The sequence below is a fragment of the Chelon labrosus genome (assembly GCF_963514085.1).
Source record: "Chelon labrosus genome assembly, chromosome: 11".
In the NCBI taxonomy this organism is placed as follows: domain Eukaryota; kingdom Metazoa; phylum Chordata; class Actinopteri; order Mugiliformes; family Mugilidae; genus Chelon; species Chelon labrosus.
Window position 1 is genome coordinate 9,770,607 of NC_140344.1, and position 19,342 is coordinate 9,789,948.

General features: G+C 41.7%; 2 protein-coding genes across 9 annotated transcripts in view; both read right to left on the reverse strand.

Moving 5' to 3' along the window:
• kcnq1.2 (potassium voltage-gated channel, KQT-like subfamily, member 1.2) overlaps positions 1-1,515 on the reverse strand; it is a 174,287-nt gene extending 172,772 nt beyond the window's left edge. For all 5 annotated transcript variants that reach the window (XM_084555080.1, XM_084555079.1, XM_084555082.1 and 2 more), the window contains exon 1: positions 1,477-1,515. The gene's annotated coding sequence lies outside the window, so the exon portion shown is untranslated. The remainder of the gene's footprint in view (positions 1-1,476) is intronic.
• The window catches only part of tead4 (TEA domain transcription factor 4), a 28,652-nt gene continuing 9,871 nt past the window's right edge, over positions 562-19,342 (reverse strand). For 2 of the 4 annotated variants that reach the window (XM_084555089.1, XM_084555086.1), the window contains exons 2-11: positions 18,276-18,340; positions 16,164-16,235; positions 14,596-14,730; positions 13,892-13,935; positions 13,643-13,704; positions 13,331-13,461; positions 12,302-12,475; positions 7,729-7,869; positions 5,873-6,025; positions 562-3,037 (exon numbers count right to left, since the gene is read on the reverse strand). In XM_084555089.1, the coding sequence (XP_084411215.1) occupies positions 2,924-3,037; positions 5,873-6,025; positions 7,729-7,869; positions 12,302-12,475; positions 13,331-13,461; positions 13,643-13,704; positions 13,892-13,935; positions 14,596-14,697 (921 nt within the window). In that variant the 5' untranslated portion in view covers positions 14,698-14,730; positions 16,164-16,235; positions 18,276-18,340 and the 3' untranslated portion in view covers positions 562-2,923. Of the gene's footprint in view, positions 3,038-4,852; positions 4,930-5,872; positions 6,026-7,728; positions 7,870-12,301; positions 12,476-13,330; positions 13,462-13,642; positions 13,705-13,891; positions 13,936-14,595; positions 14,731-16,163; positions 16,236-18,275; positions 18,341-19,342 lie in introns of all 4 variants that reach the window. The other 2 variants (XM_084555088.1, XM_084555087.1) reach the window with 2 other exon arrangements.

Genomic DNA, 19,342 nt, shown 5'->3' on the forward strand with positions numbered 1-19,342 from the left:
GTTAAAGTTTTCACCAGTGCCAGTATTTGTTTTATCTCTGAGGAACTTCAAAGCCTAAAACCAAAATGATTAAATTCATTTGTTCCTGTTATTTTGTCTACCCTCTACATACAGGTCTGTGGGAGCATTTTAGCCATAATGAGGATATTTCTTAAGTGAAACTGTTTGTATTACTTACTTACTCTTTTTGAATCACCTTCTCAACAGTAGCATTACACAATCATCATTTGCACCATTAGAGCACTCGTGTTCATGGGGATTGGGTGAATCTCCACTGAGCAGGCATTAGTTCACCACGTGGCAACTTGCTCCAGTTTGTGCAAAAAGAAAAAAAAAAAAACTAGGCTAAAAAAACAAACAAAAAATAAATAAGCGGACTGTTTTCAGCAAGGTCAGACATCTGAGAGTGGATTGCCATAATTGTAGCAATCTGCCTGAACTCTTTTAAATGGGATTATCAGAATAAGCCTTGTGCTCCCCAGTCTGGGATTTGCAACACCTCTCTCTCACCTTTTGTGAGCTTGTCTCTGCATCGCAGCACCACGCTCTCAGTTTACACAGGGAGTTACTGGGAGTCGAGAGCAAAGCACCTTTTTGGATAAAGAGCTTATAGAGTGCAGGGCACACGTAACTGGACTGAATATGCGAAGGTTTGTGAACAATGAATGAATTCCTGATAAATCTGTAAGCACTGTCCACATTAAATGTTGCCCTCTTCAAAGTGGATATTCTCAAATCTTGTTACAAAATACAAAAAGGATGCCGATGTGTTTTGAACTGATATCATAAAGCTCTGAAAGTGAGTAGAGTGACTTAGAGAAGCAGCCAGTCAAACTGTCCAGCGAAATGTGTCATTGTCTCAGTTGGATTCCTTTTACCGTGGCAGTAGCAACGTTACACCAAACGTATTCTTCAGTTTGTAAAAGGCACTGGTGGAGTAAATGGAAACTGGCACCGACATGCACTGGTTTCCAAGCAACAGAGTTTTGTGTCCATGTACAGCATGTTACCAAAGTTAAAGGACTCCTCTGAGTCTTCAGTCTAGTCCAAATGTTTCATCAATGAGCCAAGTTCAAGTGGACAGAAAAGGTGTAATGATGCATCATCACCACCAGATGGCGATGGTCACTTAGACGGAGTCTCAAATCCACACAGCTCTTTCCGTTTTCAAAATGTTTCATCTATTTTAGCGTTTTTCACGGTCAAGAAATAAATATACTTGTGAACTAATTTTAAAGCAACAGATGCATAGATGGATATCAATCAAGCTGGGACTTTAGTCACCGTCAGTTAAAGAGAAATGTGCTTAAATGATTGGTCATTTGGTTATTAATCAAAATGTTTAATGCGACAGCTTGCTAATAGAATACTATCTAATAATATATGTCTTTTACATTGTGTACTGGGTTTGCCAAACAAAGTTATCAAAATCTTAATCAACACTGAAAGTCTTGGCAGTGAAGATAAAATCCTTACCTGTTGTTTTCTGGGGTCCTCTTGGAGCTACATCAACACCACCTGCAATTACAATCAATATTTTGCAGGTGCGAGCAGCTCCTCCCTTTCCCTTCTGCGTTGCATTGTGGGACATTGGGTCCACATCAACAAGGCACTCTAAAGTCATGCCAGTACCAGAACAAAAACAAACTTGTATGTGGTTCAGAAGCAGTAACTGATTTGATTCAGTTTTACTGATTAGCATATGTTTATGCATTTGCCACTATTTCAAATGTGTATTATAAAAGTTTATGACGTCTAGCCACGATGTTTACTAGGTAACCTCAGTGAAGTAAGTGCTAACATCTCTGAAAGTGCCAGGACACTCACTTGTATAGAAGATGTACACCGATCAGCCACAACATTAAAACTACCAACCACGAATAACATCTCATTACAATGTAATGTTCTTCAGACCACACATTGAGGACAATCTTCCTCTCTTACTGCTTATTATATCCCATGCACAGGTGCCTTGATAATGTGATAATCATGACTTGTTGGTCATAATGTTATGGCGGATCGGTGTATAGTATAGAGTCGGCGGTCACACTTTACAAAAGCCAGCCACAGTGAGGACTTACGTAAGAAACACTTGTATTTTCATCTGACACTTCATGGCAAGTTACAGGTACAGCTGATTTCTGCTCAGCTTACAGATCCAGAGTCTGGTTCAAGTTAGCAGTGTTATTATGTGCCTTTTGTTGTAGTCAGATCATTTTCAATCAAAAACATTAAGACAATACAAGAAACATTTAACATTAAACATCAAACAAAGTGAATACAATAGCTCTTTTAAATCATTTTAGCCACTTATCGTCACCGCTCTAAGAGGAGATGGATGTGGCACTGTACATAATTACTCAAATAACACAAAAACATTGGCACCAAAAACAGTGATATTTAATGGATGTGCAAAAAAGAGGGATTCTCTGTCTACTTTTATCTTTTCCCCACTGTTATATTTATTTAAGTCACTAGATGGCACCCTGAGGCAGCCAAACTCCTCCTCTGTGGCAAACATCCCCCTGTACATGCACGTGTGTAAAAGAATCTACATTAAAAACAAGCTCTAGTAAAAATGAGATGAAAAACACCATCAATGACAACTCTCTCATGCAGGTCTTGTTGGCTCCTTTGGTTTAGAGACCACAGTGTATCATGGTCCTCCTCTTTTTTTTTCTTCTTCTTCTCACTACATTCCACTCACAGTCTGTTTCAGCTTCCACAGTCCCATATCCACCTCTTCTCCAGAAGTAGTAGTATCTCTGCACACGCTGACACAACCAGTGTTTCTCTGGGCTCCTCAGCGACTTTGTATGGTTTCAGCTTTAAGCTTGCGGAGGAAGTAGTCCATTGTTTAGTGTTGTTGCTCACCGATGCGCTACAATGGGTCTAGAGCTGGCAAGTTCCAACTGAGTGACTGTCAGTCTTTGACTAGCCTGTAAATATGATGCTGAGCACCATGCTCGCTAGTGGACACCTCAAAGACGTAGGCTATGCAGAGCAGGGTCTCCAGTGTGTCCCGGTTAGTCACCACCTGCGGACAAACACAGGAAGTCCAGTTCAGTTCAGTCATGGAGGATACAAATCTTCTTACCTCATCAGAATCTGTCAACTGTGGCTCAAGTGTGCCAGCACAAAGAATGTGTTTTGGCCTTTTCTCTGCATATGCAATATAGAAAAATAAAACTGACATCATAATAAATAATAAAATAATAACGGGAAACTAGTGTTTAAAAATGACAAGTGCAACACAACAGGTTTACAATAACATTACGATAACTACATTTAGTTTGAACAGCACTGGTATGTAAAATGAAACTGTAATGTTGGTGTCTGCTACCTCACCAGTGCATTATGACAACGACATTTGTTACTACACGCTGTTAAATTGCTTCCGAATGTAAAAACAATGACTATCAAATGACAAAAACTGTATTAATCTTAATAAAAAGTTCATATTTCCTTGAAGTGGCTGTCTGTGGCTACACTTCCAGAAACAAGTTACTTCTAATGTAATGTCTATAAATAGATATGTGGATTATAAATTCAGAATGCTAAACTATCATCAAACAGCCGATGGGTTCAGACATTGATGCAAATGCAAACTGAACTTTCCTACTGCTGCAACGGTTGCATCTTCACATTTCTTGAAGACATTCCACTGCTCATCTAAGACATTTGGTTAAAATGTTCTGTTATTCTACATGCAAGCCTATTGTTCATCTAAAACACAACAGGAAGAGCGTGACAGAGCAACATGAACACAGCTTCAGCAATTCATTATGCTCAACTGGGTTGAACTGAATGCAACACTTGTCACAGGAGGCACATCGATCCATTGTGCTCAGCCTTGCACTGTGGAATCTGTGTGTGCATGTGTCTGTTGTCTATATGTGTGTGAACATCTGTTTATGAGCCGTTCATGCTTAATATGAGCTAAATCAGCCCATTGAGAGACCTAATGACATGCTGCCATGTAGTCGTCAGTGTGGGCTCAATATGGCCATTGTCCCTTGGCTGGTACTGTAGGAATGCAGCCGCCAATAGAAGGAACACAAATTTCTTTGAACCCTGTTGTTGAGGACCACTTGGTTTCTATGGTAATACACTCCACTCTATTCACTTCCTCTCAAAGCGCACCGGCTCATTCAGAAATGTCCATCTAAGAGCAGAATGGACAAAATTGTTTAACTCTGCATGAAACAATTATAAAAAAAAATGCTACAAGCTTCTAATGATCTGTCACAATTACCCACAGCCAAACCGTATCTATTTAAAGACCTCTCATTTCCTGTTTCACGCCTATTGCAAGAGTGACATGACGGCTGCAAAAAGGATCCTTGAATTTGAAAGAAAGTACCTCCACACATGTTGTACATTCATGTGGCCCTGCGTGCTTCATCACCTTAGAGTGGTATGAATGGAACCACATGAATGACGAAGGACAATGAAGCATTTCAATGCCAAGAGTTAGATGAGAAGACTGCGTCCACTTTCATGTCTGTATGCTAAATATGAAGCCGCTGCCAGCAGCTGGTTAGGGCACAGGGGAAACCAGTATAATCCTATTCAAAGAGTTACCCCCAGTGCCTGACAAATACCCTCAATTAGCTTCTCTTGTGGTGTGAGTATACAGGTAGCGCTTTAACACCAAAGTGTACCTTGACACAAACATTGTAAATCTCATTTTAAAAGTCCAGTGAGTAGGATTCAGAATGATCTGATCAGCCACAACATTATGACCAACAGAAGTAAATAACATTGACCATCTTGTGACAATTAAATGTTCTGCTGGGAAACTTTTGGACTGGGCATTCATTTGGATGTTACTTAGACATGTACCACCCACCTAGACCAAACCAGGAACACCCACCCCATAGCAATGACACTCCTTGATGGCAGCAGCCATCCCCAGCAGGATGTAGCCTGACACAGACACACACACAAAAAACGGTTTATGAACAACTCAAAAAACATGAAGAACAGCACAAGGTGTTGACCTGGCCTCCAAATTCCCTAGATCCCAAACTGATCAAGTATCTGCGGGATGCACTGGAACAAGCCTGATCCACAGAGAACCCTCCCCTCAACCCATAGGACCTAAAGGACCCAAAGGCCCCCACTAACAACAATCTGTTGCCAGACACCACAGGAGACCCTCAGAAGGCCCATGTCCATTATCTGATGAGTCACAACTGTTTTGGAGGCACAAGGGAGACCTACACAATATTAGGAAGGTGGTCATAATGTTATGCCTGATCGGTGTACACTTAGTGGTGGGTCTTCCGCTGTGTTTTCTACCACATCCTGTAAGAAACAAAATGCTGTCTCCGGAGAAGGAATTTCATGTTCTTAACAGCCACCGCAATCTGTCTTATACTCTCAGAAAGAGAGGGTGAGGCATGGGGTATTCTGTTGGATGCAATATGCAACCATGCCACTATATCTATTTAAATCATACGTCATTGAAATGAATGAATTGATTCTAGCAGTGCAATTTGTTTGGCCTTCAACCAACTTCAATAGTTGAAAGAGATCGTCCCTGTCAGAAATCCATGATACTGTATCTGTGAGTCTGACATAATAGTTGGAGGTTGACATGGACATGTCTGTCTCTTGCTGCTGTTCATAAATTCAGTCTAAACACAGAGTAAAGCAAGGTGCTTGTCTACATCCAGTCTTTGAGCTAAGCTAATGTAACTGTCTGCCAGCTGTAGCTTTATATGAAGCGTACACATGTGAAAGGTTGTACTGATCTTCCCATTTAACAACAAGAACACCAACAAGTGTATTTACACAATACTGAACCCTTCCTTTAAACACTGGAGTGTTTTTAATGGAGATAATAATATAGATGTAACATGTATACCTGCAGGATAGTGAAGTTTTCCAGTACGCTGTTCATCATGTACTTCTCCGGCAGGTGTTTAAGCTTGTGGATGAAGTTGATCATGTATTCACATAAAGGGGAACGGTGGATTCGAAACACGTAGCGGCCATTCTCAAAACGTGCATACTCCGTCTGGGGAAAACAGATACATAAACGTGCAATTCAATATCTGAGAACATAAACCACTCTGAAAGAGAATTTAAAAGACATCAGAGGGTGAAATCCATTGCGGAAAAAAAAAAAACACACAAGGATACATATTCCACTGAAAATCAAATAGGTACATTGGAGATGATGTGTGATAAGCTGTAATGTGTGTAACACAATATACCTAATGCAGCATATGGCATGCCAGATCTGACAATAAACATATTTCTTGTGACAACCGTAATCAAATGATGAAGCCATTAAATATCATCATGTGGCCTACTGAGGCAGATGGCTCTACCTAGAGATGTGCGTGTATGTGTTTATATTGTACAATCCATCAGCAGCGGGAGGGGCAGGGCGACTGTTCTGTATTGTTAACGGGAAACATAACAGTTAGTCACGCTGGGCAGATTTGTCAGTTTCCTGACCACCGATCAGCTGTAATTGACTGGAATCCATCTCCAACACTAGCAGTTGTTCACTCCTCAGGGTGATAGCTGTGGTTTTTGATGCGGTCATGACCTGTTAATGTCGAAACATCCCTCGTCTATCACTGAATCAGTGATTCAATAGTCAACATTTACGGTTGGTGATTGTGGGATTTATTTCAAAACATTAGATTTTTCACAACATGTATAGCATGATAGTAGTGAGGGTGAAGAAAATGAAACAGAAAAAAAGAAGAACAAATATTAAAATGGTCAGCAAATCTTATATCAAGTAGTCATCTTAAAGATTTTTATTGAAATAAATGACAAGTCATGATCACTGAAGGATCAATGTAACAGTCTACTGATAAAACCATTGAAAATTTACACTTACACTTATACACGCTAATACTACAAACTAGACAAGTCCTCGTGATGGACGAGGAGACCTGTAGTCACAGCAAAGTCAATGAGCTTAGCTTTTACTGCTACTGCTCATCAAAAATGAATCCACAAAACAGTCATTGTCTTTTTCCTTGTTTTTTTGACAGCATATCAGTCTGAACTATTGCAGCGAGGCAATCACAGGCTCATGCTGTGTGCAGCGTGTTGTATTGTGTGACCTGTGGTAATAAACTGCATTCTGTCAAAACTACAAAGTAACTATGGGTGTCGCCAAATCAGCCAGGACTGAAATGTTTGAAAATTGATGCTTCAATATCAATAATGTCCAGCCTCAATACAAATGTATTCCTATAACAGGAGCACTGTCCTTAAGTTCAGTTTTCAGTAGAAAATTATAATTATCAAGTAGAAATTGAAACTAAATGAAAAAATAAATCTTGCACTGACTACATGTTTCTTCTTTCTTAAATGGCCTCTAAAGACAGCATACTTGCAGGTTACACAGTTTACATGATGCTTTCTGGTCCAAAAAGACGTGTTTCCATAAGATAGAAAATGACAAAATCTCAGTTTTGTTTTTGCAGTAAATATTCTGAAGTGATTCTGTAATGAACTTTGCAGAAGGGTGCATTACTCTGAGACATTCATCCAGGAAGTCAGTCACATCTCCTAGATAAGAACTGTAATGGAACTGAACTGTAACTCTGTGGACATCAATAACAAAGAACTTAAAGGAAGCCTATAAACATTCAGCCTCCTTTCATGATACATATAGTATATGAATACCAGTGTACTCTAGTAAGAGTCGACATATAAAACAATTCTACATGACTTCCAATATCCTTGTCTTACCTCCACTTTCTCTACCACCTGTTTGCCAAAGGAGCAGACCTTGGTGGATGAGGTGATAGTCATGTTCTCAGAGCTCTCATACTGGCTGGACACACCGTAAAAGAAGCTGCTGTCATCCTGCAGGTTAACACTGAGGTCCGCCTGGAAGGGATCAACAGATAACATGTCAGGATCAATTGAACACCAATATGCATCATATTAGGCCTCCTGGTGGTGCATGTGAATGTGCAAGGACTCGCTTCCCCAACATTCCCCCTTTTACTTGGAGACATGTGTCCTCTACACATTCTCCACATGATTGTACATTGTCTGCAGTCTTGCTTTCTAATCTATAACAAAATATCAGGCTCCACCTTTCTGCTCACAGATATGCATCTCAAGGAACTTGTGTGTCAGTCTGAAAAAGACGCATCACTGAAGGTGTTACGGCTCAAGAAAGCTTGTAGAGATTCCCAGTAAATCCATGAGGTATCCAAGGGACAGATCCTTGTTAGCTTTCTGTAACACAGTCAAAGCCAGCCTCAGGATCCACAAGGTGCAGCGTATTTCTTTTTATGTGTGTGTGGGTGTGTGTGTGTGTGTGTGTGTGTGTGTCCTCTTGTGTAACCCTTATCCCGTTGATCAACGATGCATTCAAGTGGTGCTGTGTTTACTTTACACAAGAAGAGTGCATTTCAATAATGCTGGGAATTTCCTGATCCAAAATTAAAAGGTCACATGATGTACTGAATGTTGACATACAACTTACATGACAAGTTAGTTTTATATATACATATACTTTTAATCACACCAATCATCGAAATCTTTTTTTTTAAGAAACAGGGAAACATCCATTTTGTTGTCAGTCATACTTTTCACTCATTTGTTCAGCAACAAGTGAAACTAATGGAATGCCAAATGTGTGGATTCATCTTTGTGTGGCAAAAATATGACCTCACAAGTTCAATTTAAATGCAGCCAACAGCTCTTCATCCTCAGGTCAAAGAGGATTCAGCCATTTCTGATCGTCACACTACTTGAACCGAGGAGCGTATAATCAAATTTTGCATCAGACTGAGGTGCTGCCTCTTCTGTCAGACAGTTTGGCTGTTTTACCTTTTCCCCTGTCGGGCTCTTGTCTTCTAATGGGCCATTGAGACACCGCTCAGCCTCCTCTCATCTCTTCATCACCCCGTTCATCTTCATCCCTGGCCCATGTAATTCCTCTATTTGTCTTCATCCCTAGGGCCTAGTGACCCTCCCCGAACCGCCATTCCCTGCTTCCCTAACAGCCTGCGAGGGAATTCATCCAATTACAATCAGCAGCGTGCAATTGGCTGATTAGATCACGGTGGGCAGGCTGGCTGTGTAACAATTTAGCAGAGCCAGCTCAAATCGGATTCCCTCTGCACTTCAAAGGCGTGAGACAATCCGTTAGGACAGGGCCACGGGCGCTGGGGGGGTGAGGAGGAAGGTAGTGAGAGGAGCGGAGCAGCCAGTGGTTGACAGGGGGTTTGCTGGAAATTCAATCTAGAATGCCATAGCTTTGGAGGTGGGTCAGCCGCCTGTCACCGTCACCATGCCAACCTGCGCCTCAGCACACCCTCAAGTCACGACCTGCCATGTGGCTGTGTCACTGCAGCAACATCAAATAGGCTCTTCCCGTCTTTTACAATGGCGCAAATAAGGTTATCGTATTTTCAGATGTGTTGAGGATTTCATTTTGCTTATTTTCATAGCCGGGAGCATCTTGGTTGTTTTTACCCAGAGTGGGTGTTGAAATGCCCAGCTGTTTTGTAGCGTTTCTGTGTTTTGTCATGGATGCCTTGAGAATTGGAGGACCCCCCTGGGATATGATAAGATGAACAGACTGAGAGGGGACAGTGTTATGAGCTTGTTTTCCTCCAGCGAGGAGCTGCATATGTCATAACTGTTGACTCCACCAGAGTCTGACATGAATCAAGAGAGTAATAATTCACTGATGAATGTCTAGTTGGTTACGTGCCACCCAGCATTTCTCCTGCCATCCCTGTCTCTTGTTCACACTGTCTGTGTCCCTATTTCTATCTCCTGCTCTTTATTGCTTTCTTGCTCTCTTTTCCTTTATGATATATGGCGGAGTTACCCCTCCCCTTCTTCCTCTCACCCCTGAATCAAATGCCATGGCTCGACCAGCTGCTCTTCCCAAGGACTGGAGAAGACCACTTCCAATATGGTGCCACTCACCAATGTCTTTTATCTCTCCATAATAAATAATGTGGAAGTCAAGCATGTGATAGGGGTAAGGTCATACTTGCAAAGTCATCTGGTGGCATGTGATCCAAGGCGGCACTTTGGACTTGAGCATTTGTAGTCTTTGGTGCCCCAGACCACAGCAGTTAAAGCTACACTAGACATTTTAATGTTTTAGGTGCAGCACCACAGTCGGCTAAGGATCCACACCACCACAGGAAACCAACGATCGCTTCCGCCTGTCTGCCTTCAGAGTGCCATACATTTCAGAGCTGCAAAACTACATAGCTGATTTAAAGCCTAAAGGGGTGTAGCCTACAGAAAGCAGAGACTAGCAGCGATGTGTTGAAAAGAGACCATGAATATGTTAATTTAATTCAGCCAGTGACAGCCATGATGAGAAAAGAAAATAGTCTAAATGGATACTAAGTTGGATTTATCTCAAATTTGAGTCGACAACCAAAGGTATACTGCTGATTGACATATGACACAAGCATAGAGTTCCCCTGTTGTTCACAAAAAGGTAACAGCATCCATGATTTGAGGTCCTACCACCAAATTCACAATGCTGAGAGAAGACTTGGAAAGTCCGGTGGACCCAGATTAAGCGGATGACAGCAAGAAGTGCTAGCTGTGCCCAGGCACCTGTTCTGTTTGGTTTACATTGAACAATTAGTGTGGGAAATATGTAAGTGGGTTACCTAGGCAACAAGAGCCTAGTGACCAACTGTCAGCGGCAAAGCTATGGACGACGAGTGAATAGCTTTATATATGGCCTTGGCTTAACAGTGATCCCCTGTTGTAAAAGTGGTTCCCCAACGCTGTTGGTGTGTTGGGTGGATGCATATGTGTTCAGAGAGCACCACTGTAGGATACGCAGGTCTTCGGTATAAAGGGGACTCAGGCTCCCTTTAAATGGAACGCGTGAGGTCGTGATTACAACATGGCAAGTCATGGGCTCGAAGTGCTTGGCGTTCAGATATAATTTGTGAGAGCACCACTGCTAGGCAGCTGTTAACCTACAATTTACTGTCCACCATTTCTGAAAATGCAATCAAACACCTTACAACTCGTCCACTTACAAGGTCATGAGTAGCTACCACAAGAAAGGGACATTCATATGCACTAGTAAACGCGACCCCATGCGAAGGCAGCATTTTGTTTTCTGTATTTTCACTCATAACCATGCTTAACCCTGATGTCAAACTTCCACTTATTGTAACGTCAACATGTCCAGTTAGCAAAGAACAGCAACACGTTTCAAAGATATGCCAGATTCTCACTAACTAAATTCGTCTGAAAGAGTTTGGCCATATATTAGTTGATCTCTGTTTTTTAGGATGTGCTTTTGAAGAGGTGTTTATTTATTTGACATATGTACAAACAGAGGTGGCCTGAGGTAGACCACGAAGAGGGTGGGTCTGTAACTGTGTACGTGTTGTGCATGATACAAATACCAAAGGTCTTGTCCTGAGGTGAAGCAACGTGGCCACATCAGAGAGATGAACAAAGTGAAGGTGTCCAATTACACTCTATGTCTCTCTCCAGCAATCTTCTCTTTCTGCCCATTTTCACACCCTCGTCTTGAATTTTCTTCTGCTTTCCAGTGGATATCCCACACTCTCCTCCATCCGTCTTCATCTTTTGTTGACTTTGTCATCGTGCTTTACTCTCTTATCACCCTCGGTGTGTAATGGTGAGTTAGAAGGGTTGTGTGTGTGTTTTTCACTTGGGCTTATCTATAAATAAGAACATGGGGGGGGGCACGAGGGTTGGACTCAGTGTAATAGTGCAGAGACAGGTGTCTGGGATCACATTTCTCCTAGTGAAAGATCAGGCCTGCCACTCTCCCCAAGGCTGCTGTCACACACACTCATACACGCACATCACAGATGTATACTAATACACTCATGGCGAATGCATGCTGCGCAGCAATGCCCTCTTTGCTGGCATATGAACCACCACTCAGGTCATAGGAGCAATGACTTTCCATTCATTCTAGCCCTAAATCGCACTTAAGTTCCTTTAACTCCAATGCTTAAGCTATCTCAACACAGTTAACACCGCTAGGCCATTAACAGCCAACAGGTGCTACAAAACATTAACAAGAGTATTCACTGTACTCTCACTTCACCTTCATGACTTGGAGAGGATTATATGACGATGTAAAAAATTTACCACACACAGAATGTCAGACAAAGTTGTTCATGTGTTTAAAATAAAAATTCAGAAAACTAAACTACAAAAACAAATAAAAACAAATTGAACTGAGGTGGAAGCAAAGGGAAAGAATAGATTGAACTAGGAATTGAACTGGACTTCTCAAAATAGCAAGTCAAATAAAACAAAACAAATGTTTTACCCAAAATTTGACGAGAAAGAAAGCGTTGTGTGGCCCTTTATCAAACAGCTCCTTCAGGCCCCCTTTCTTCTCTGGGAACTTGTCATAGATCTGCCTGATGTCCACCGACTCCAGATAGGGGTCACTGTAGCTCGGGTTGGACTGGCCAATATGCACAAACAGGTGTTTGTTGAACTGGAGAAACAAAAGTGCATATCAGGAGAGGAACACAGCCAAAAACAGCAAATGTGTAGTTTGCTGAATTTCCATTAACACCAAGTGCGCTGTGGGACATTTGTTATATTGGCCCTGCTGCTCCATTTCATTTTATTTACTGTAATATCCCAACACCTGTCCCTGATTCCAGCCTCCCTACTTCCACCATTCCTGATCCTTTGATGTGCTGTTATATATAGTCTTTGAATGTTAGTACCATTTATTTAACGATCTTTCTGGATGAAATTACAACAGAAGAAGTTGTAAGTTTCAAACTACAATATTCATTCTGTGCAGTTTCCTTGGTAAAATAAGTTAAGTTATATTGGAAGGATTCACTAACACGACTTTCAAATTATTTATGTGTTTGCTACAGAAACAGAGATAGGAAGTCTCCTCTGACTGCTCTAGTTCATTAGTCTGAGCAGACATTGCCCATACATGTTGAAGCAGTGCTTGTGGTCAAGGGGAAACACAGGAAGAGGAAGGGACATGAAAATTGAAGAAAGCGTTTCATTGGATACAAATTTAGCATACGCCCCCATGTGCATCATCAACATTTTTTAAATCAGGAAATGGGAAATTATTGACTTGTTTTCATTGTTGTAGCAGATACTGATGTATAGTTGATCGTGCAAGGTGTTACAGTTAAAAATTAAATTTGATTTCATGGAAACTTTATTCAAAAACATTTTACTAAAAAACTTTTTATAGAGTATCTTAATCAAGGTCTGAGGACAGAAACTGAACAAAGTGTGTTCAAGAAAGTGACAGTATGCAGTGGTTTTTTTTATTGTTTTTTTTTCCCAAGACAGCTATCTCTGATCTACTCACAGTTTCTGGGTCCTGAGGTTGCTCCAGAAAGGCAGAGAACTCTAGCATTCGCAGCTTGGAGCTGGCAATACTTCTGCCCTGCCAAGGAGGGGCACCGGGAGACATTGACAGTCCTGCTGTGCTTTCATAACCTGTAGGGGAGATTGAAGTGAGTGTGTAAATGTGTTGTTTGATTGTGACAAAATAGAGCTTGACAATGCAGCTATTTCTCTCAGCTTTGTGCAAGCTCTTCACGATGAGCTGGGTTGTCTCATCACTTTGCTGACGTGACAACCTTCGGTCAATCCAATAAAAGAAAGAAAGAGCACCCACCTGTTATGGGGGCCGGGCCGGACGCTTGCATGGCATAACTCTGCTGGGAGAAGGGCTTAATGCTGGAGAGAAGAGACAGACAGGAGAGGGAGAGGCATGTCATGCATTGTCTCAGCCTCGTGACCCCATCTCATATACTAATTGGACCACCTGACCTCTAAAGACACAGGGGGTAGAGTGGTGGTCTGAATGATCACATGAGAAATTACAGACAGACAGCACTATAGAGTAGAATGAGTGTCTCCTTACTCTTCATGGCCTCCTGGCTGTCCTGGAAGTGCTCCATGCCAAAACTGGGAAAAACAAATGAGTGTAAAGTATATTAAAATGTTCCGGTGACAATTCAAAGAAAACCTTGGCTTGTTTATTCTGTATTCAAAATCTAAGCCAGAGCTTGGAAGTGCTTTTCAAAGAGTCAAGACTATTTGACAGCTGCGGCTGTTCCGGTAATTGTTTCAAATTTAAAGCATGTTAGTGTCTCAATAGGCCAAATCCCTTCGTTTCTCAACAGTGCTTTTATTGTGGAACATTAACATAGCATTTGTAATACCAGCAGTAACACTTGTTCTGAGTAATCATACATAATGCTTAAAAACCGTGCAAATTACATGACAGGCATCCAGAGTTGATCCACCCTTGTTTCTTCCACAGCCTGTATTTGGCGTCCGGTCGTTAGTATTTGTTATTTGTTTCTTTAGCCCACACCCTGGTTGTTATCAGAGACCTGGCTTCTCATTGAGTACCACTTGTACACATGTATAAATGAGCATGTAAAGTCACAGGATTAAACTAATCAATACAGTATTCAGTGATATGACGGGCAAGTATCAGTACATAACATGATGAAAACTACTAAAATCACTGACCTTGACATGAAGACACAGGCAGTTACAGTTCAGCCTTTTGGGTTAATGTGCATAATGTGATGTAGGGAACACTAGTCAGACACTCACCCCGCCAGCAGTGGGGTAAGGCGGTCTAGACAGGCCCTGGAGAGCCATCTTGTTCTGGAAGGCTGTTGGTGAGATGATCTGAGCTGAGGACATGGTGGCCATATTCTGGAGGGCCTTGTCTTTGGCAGCCTGGTCCTATAGAGAGGGACAGAGAGGGAGAGTAAGACAGACAGTAATGCAAAGGGAGAGCAGTTATCGGACTCCATTTAGGTCTGTGTCCCACTTTGCAGCTAACACAAGCAGAGCCCTAAAAGGGGAAATGAAAGACCGAGGACAGCTTGCATCATCGGTGAATCCCTGCCAGGCAGAGAGCTGGAGAGAAGGTGATATTACAGTCAAGGGCCTTTGGGTCAAGAGTTAAGTTTATTGCTTTGGCAGGGGCAAGCCAGTGATGACAACTAGCTTCTGTTGGAGGTCATACTGGAAGTCAAGGCAGGCAACAGGGTGATCTGTTAATGTGCTTATCGCTGTGATATTAAAATTGCAAAATCCTAAAGTCATTAAAAAAGATTTCAAACAGGAAAGAGATAAAAAAAAAACTGTCCATACTGTGTGCTATACTGTAAATTGATACAGCTCTTGTTTTGAAATCCACTCCTTCAGCAGTTTCCAAACCACAGAGGACTACAAGCACTTGCCGCCCAGCCCAAATGGGCAAGGCCACACAGTGCATTCTTCTTCCCAGAACTGGCTAACACAAGGGCATAGCTGAAATATAGGGGGATACATGTGGTAGGGATCTCAGTTACACCAAAGACGTATTTAAAAAAGCCTGTCACAGGGGCCAACCCTGTGACCGGTGCAGAGCCCTGCCAGCTGAACCCTGGTGGCTACCGTCCAAAGCGAGGGAGAGTCCTGTTGCCTGCTGTGACTGCGAGTATGCGAGTGTCTGCGGATGAGAAACGTAAACTGAGAAAGTGCTGGGGGGACAGGGATGTGTAAGCTCTCAGTGTACCACACAGGAAAACTTTTATTGTGCCACTTATCAAATGTAATACCTGGAAGGAATAATGCAGGGATTAATTTGTTTCCTGAAAATTGTGTTTGGTTCTTATTCATAATCATTCAGAGCAAGCCCCGGGCTTTGTGAAATGTGTTCACATTTCTTTGAAATGTGTCAGCATCCCATTTAAACCTGCATCATTTAGAGGGCGCAATTAAAATAGCCAATCGTTTTTGTCGTTTGTGTGTTAATGGAATGTGAATACGTGGCAGTGTATGTAGAAATACCTTCAACACGAAACCTTATTATCAGAGGAAATAATACTGGCTAATATTGTTTTCACCAGCTTTCCATCTGTTGCCGCTCAGTTTGATTGAAATCATGATGATGACAGCTGAACGCAGGGACCTTGGTCTGATTACAATCTACAAACCTGTATGAGTCAGTCCCACAAAATAAGAAAATGCAACATGCTAATCACATCCTTAACTCCACTAGGCCTATTTTTACTCTAATCACAGAGCAAACGAGTTTAACAGTTCAGACGCGCTGAGGTTTTCAAAGTGTATTATCAGGAACAACACATTTAAAAGGATATAAAAAAAGCAGATAGAAGTTGACTCACGTAGCGTACCTTCAGCTTCACCTGGATCTCCCTGGCCTTCCGTCGGGCTAATACCTGGATGTGACTAGAGACCTTGAAGACACAGACAACAAACAATGCAACCTAGTTAAGCACTGCATGCGCGTGTTTGGGTGGATTTCCTTCGGCTCCAGTTTTCTCCCACAGTTAAAAGACATGGGGGTGAACTGGAGACTCCAAACTAGCCAAAGGTGTAAATACTTGTTTGTGAGGTACCCAGCGTCTCAAGACTGCAATGCATTCAAGGCCTCAGCTGCTACTCAAGCTGCAGGCTCAGGTGATAATGCTCTGCACATGTATGAGTGACTTCTATCACACTGATCCATCGTTATTATATAAATATATTTCCAGGGGTTAAATTGGGATTCGTGAGGTTGGTGCTCACTGACCATAATACTGACAATAGATATAGGGACTATTTGTTCACCAGGAAGTAGTTTCTGTCAAAACAGTACACAAGGAAAAGCATTTTTTGTGAAATTAATGGGTTTGAGAGGAAGTTATTCAAGACAGTGAAGTCCCAAAAGGTAATACGCTGCAGTTTCAGACAAAGCTGTAAAACTTAAATTGCTCCTGTAATAATCCACTTGATACGGCTGAAAAACAAAAATATTGTGATTCTCTAGAAAAAACAACTTTTGAAAATTAAACTGCAGCATTGGCTCTGATGGTCTTGGATTTATCCAGAGATCCAGAGACTGCCTTGTTCCCAATTATCAAACTGTGTACGTGAGCTCAGTTGTTTGCTGTGCAGGAAAGCATTTCGATCAGCTATATAAGATCACAATGACACCGCAGAGGACAGTGTGGATCCAGCCACTCTGCAATACTATCCTATATTCATTCTTTATGTTCCAAATACTGTCTGAAAACTGATTTGTTGTGTTGTGTGCAAGTTGTTAACACTTCAATTCAATTTTGCAACACAAATTTAATTTATAGAAATTGCAAAACAGTATTTTGCTGCAGCTAAGAATTCAACCTCAAAGTAGCCTAAATAAAAATGTGAAAGATTAAATTTGTGTGAAACCATGTATGGGAACCTTTTTCATTCTGAAGCACTTTGAAAAGAAATTGGCAGTGCTTGGAACATCACAAACTACTTTCCTCCACGGTAATGGAACGAAGGCAGAAATTTGAGAGATGGATCAACACTTCAACACATGAAACCAGAACTATTCACACTGCTTGATGCCATCAGGTCTAAAGGGTAGAGGAATATGTCTTTCCGTACTAGAGGTTAAGAACCACTTTAGCTGCTTTTGTGACCAAAGTTTTCTCCCAGTATCCAAAAGGGTGAATAACTTATAAAATTATAAAAAATTGTACAAAGTACAGATCATTCTGAATGACCTACAATAGTAACACATGGCTTTAATATTTTGTCTTTAAGTTATAAATTGAACACAATAACATACAGCCGAACTGATGGCTTATCTTACAGTCTGTATTAAACGTAGATGAGATAGCTGTTGCAGCTAGATAATAACAAGTCTGTATTTTTAGTCTATGAGAGTAACTTTGTTACTTAGTTGTGTTACAACGCAGCAGACAATCAGTTTACTGTTGATGAACCAGCAGGTGTCCCTCTCTACCTCAAACCTGTCTCACTATCCATCTCTGATCTGTCAAAGCCCCTCCTTCTCTTCTCTTCTCTTCTCTTCTCGTCTCTTTTCATTCCCACACAGACTATGCCAGATGACTTAGCAGAGACCCTTTCCCTCCACATCCATCACTGGCCCATACATCAGTTCTTCCATATCAGATACCGTAGTGAGGATAGAGTTCCAAATCCCTCGCCATCCCGCCTCAGTCTCCCATCCAGCTCACTGTATTCCCCAGCTTCTTTACTCTTCTAACAAGCACCAGACCCAAGAGGTGGTGAAGAAACAACACCGACACATGATCTTACAGCATCTGTGCATTGGGCCTTGGCCCTAAATCAATCGTCATCTCCAGGCCCCCCAAACCGAGCGTTTGTTGGGAGGGGTGGGGAGGTACACAGGGTGTTGGGGAATCACTCAACACGAGTGGATTTTCTGGAGGGGGATCTAAAATAGGGGCTGCTGCAAATGGCATTTGCAGAGGACTCACCTGCTTCCTGGTCCGCGTCTTCCCCGTGCGAAGTTTGATGTATCGTGCAATCAACTCATTTCGTCCTGTAAAGGACCAGAAAACATCATTTTACTTCGACAAAAATAACACAAGGTTCAATTACTTGAAGTTTTCTGGGGGCTAATTTTGTTTTTAATGGGTTTATTTGTTGTCATTATGTTATGTTACCAACTCATTGTTCAACGTATATGTAAAATGTATGTACAGTATGTATGTACACAGTCAAAGACACTTTTTACCTTTTATTATATAATACTTGTGTACATAGAAATCATATCGACTATACCTGTACTATACTAACCTGTGCTTGTTTGTCATTTTCCTTACATAATATGGCTAGTACAATGAGGGCAATGAAAAAAAACCTTTGTATGCACAAAGAAATTTCTAATTCTTGCCTCATAACTGAGTTAAATTAATAAATACACATTTGACAGATCCAAAAAAATCTAATTGAGATTTAATATAGAAGGTGATGCAACACTCACATTTAACTCATCATCAGTGAGTCTGCTTTGAATGCTTGGCCAAAGCAGACAGTATGAGAGAGAAGAATGAGGAAATGTATGGATGCACTGTATATTCCTGCACACAAATAGTTAACAGACTATATAAAATGGCTAAAAATATGTTTGTACTCATGTCTGAGTGTGCACACACTTGCAAGCGACTACATGCATGCACGTATAGATGAGTGTGCAAACACACAAGCCCAAAGCAAGCTTCAAGGCTGTCAAGTATGTCAACGCTGAAAGCTGCAAGTGTAAGTATATCACTAAGTATATACTTCTGTCTGTGTGAGAGCTTGCATCAGTCTCAGACTGACCCCCCTGAGTGCTCGCTGAGCTCATATCTCCACAGTGAGTATGTGTCTGTGCGCTGCTGCTGCTGACAGACAGGTCACATTGGCGGAGCAGGTGGAGGCTGCAGCCATGCGATCCTCAGACCGGTCTCGGGTAGACACGGCACAGGCCAGTGAGCAGAGGGGGCCCGTCTGGTGAGGCCGTAAGGCAGCTGGTGTGTGTGTCAATGTTTATGGAATATGC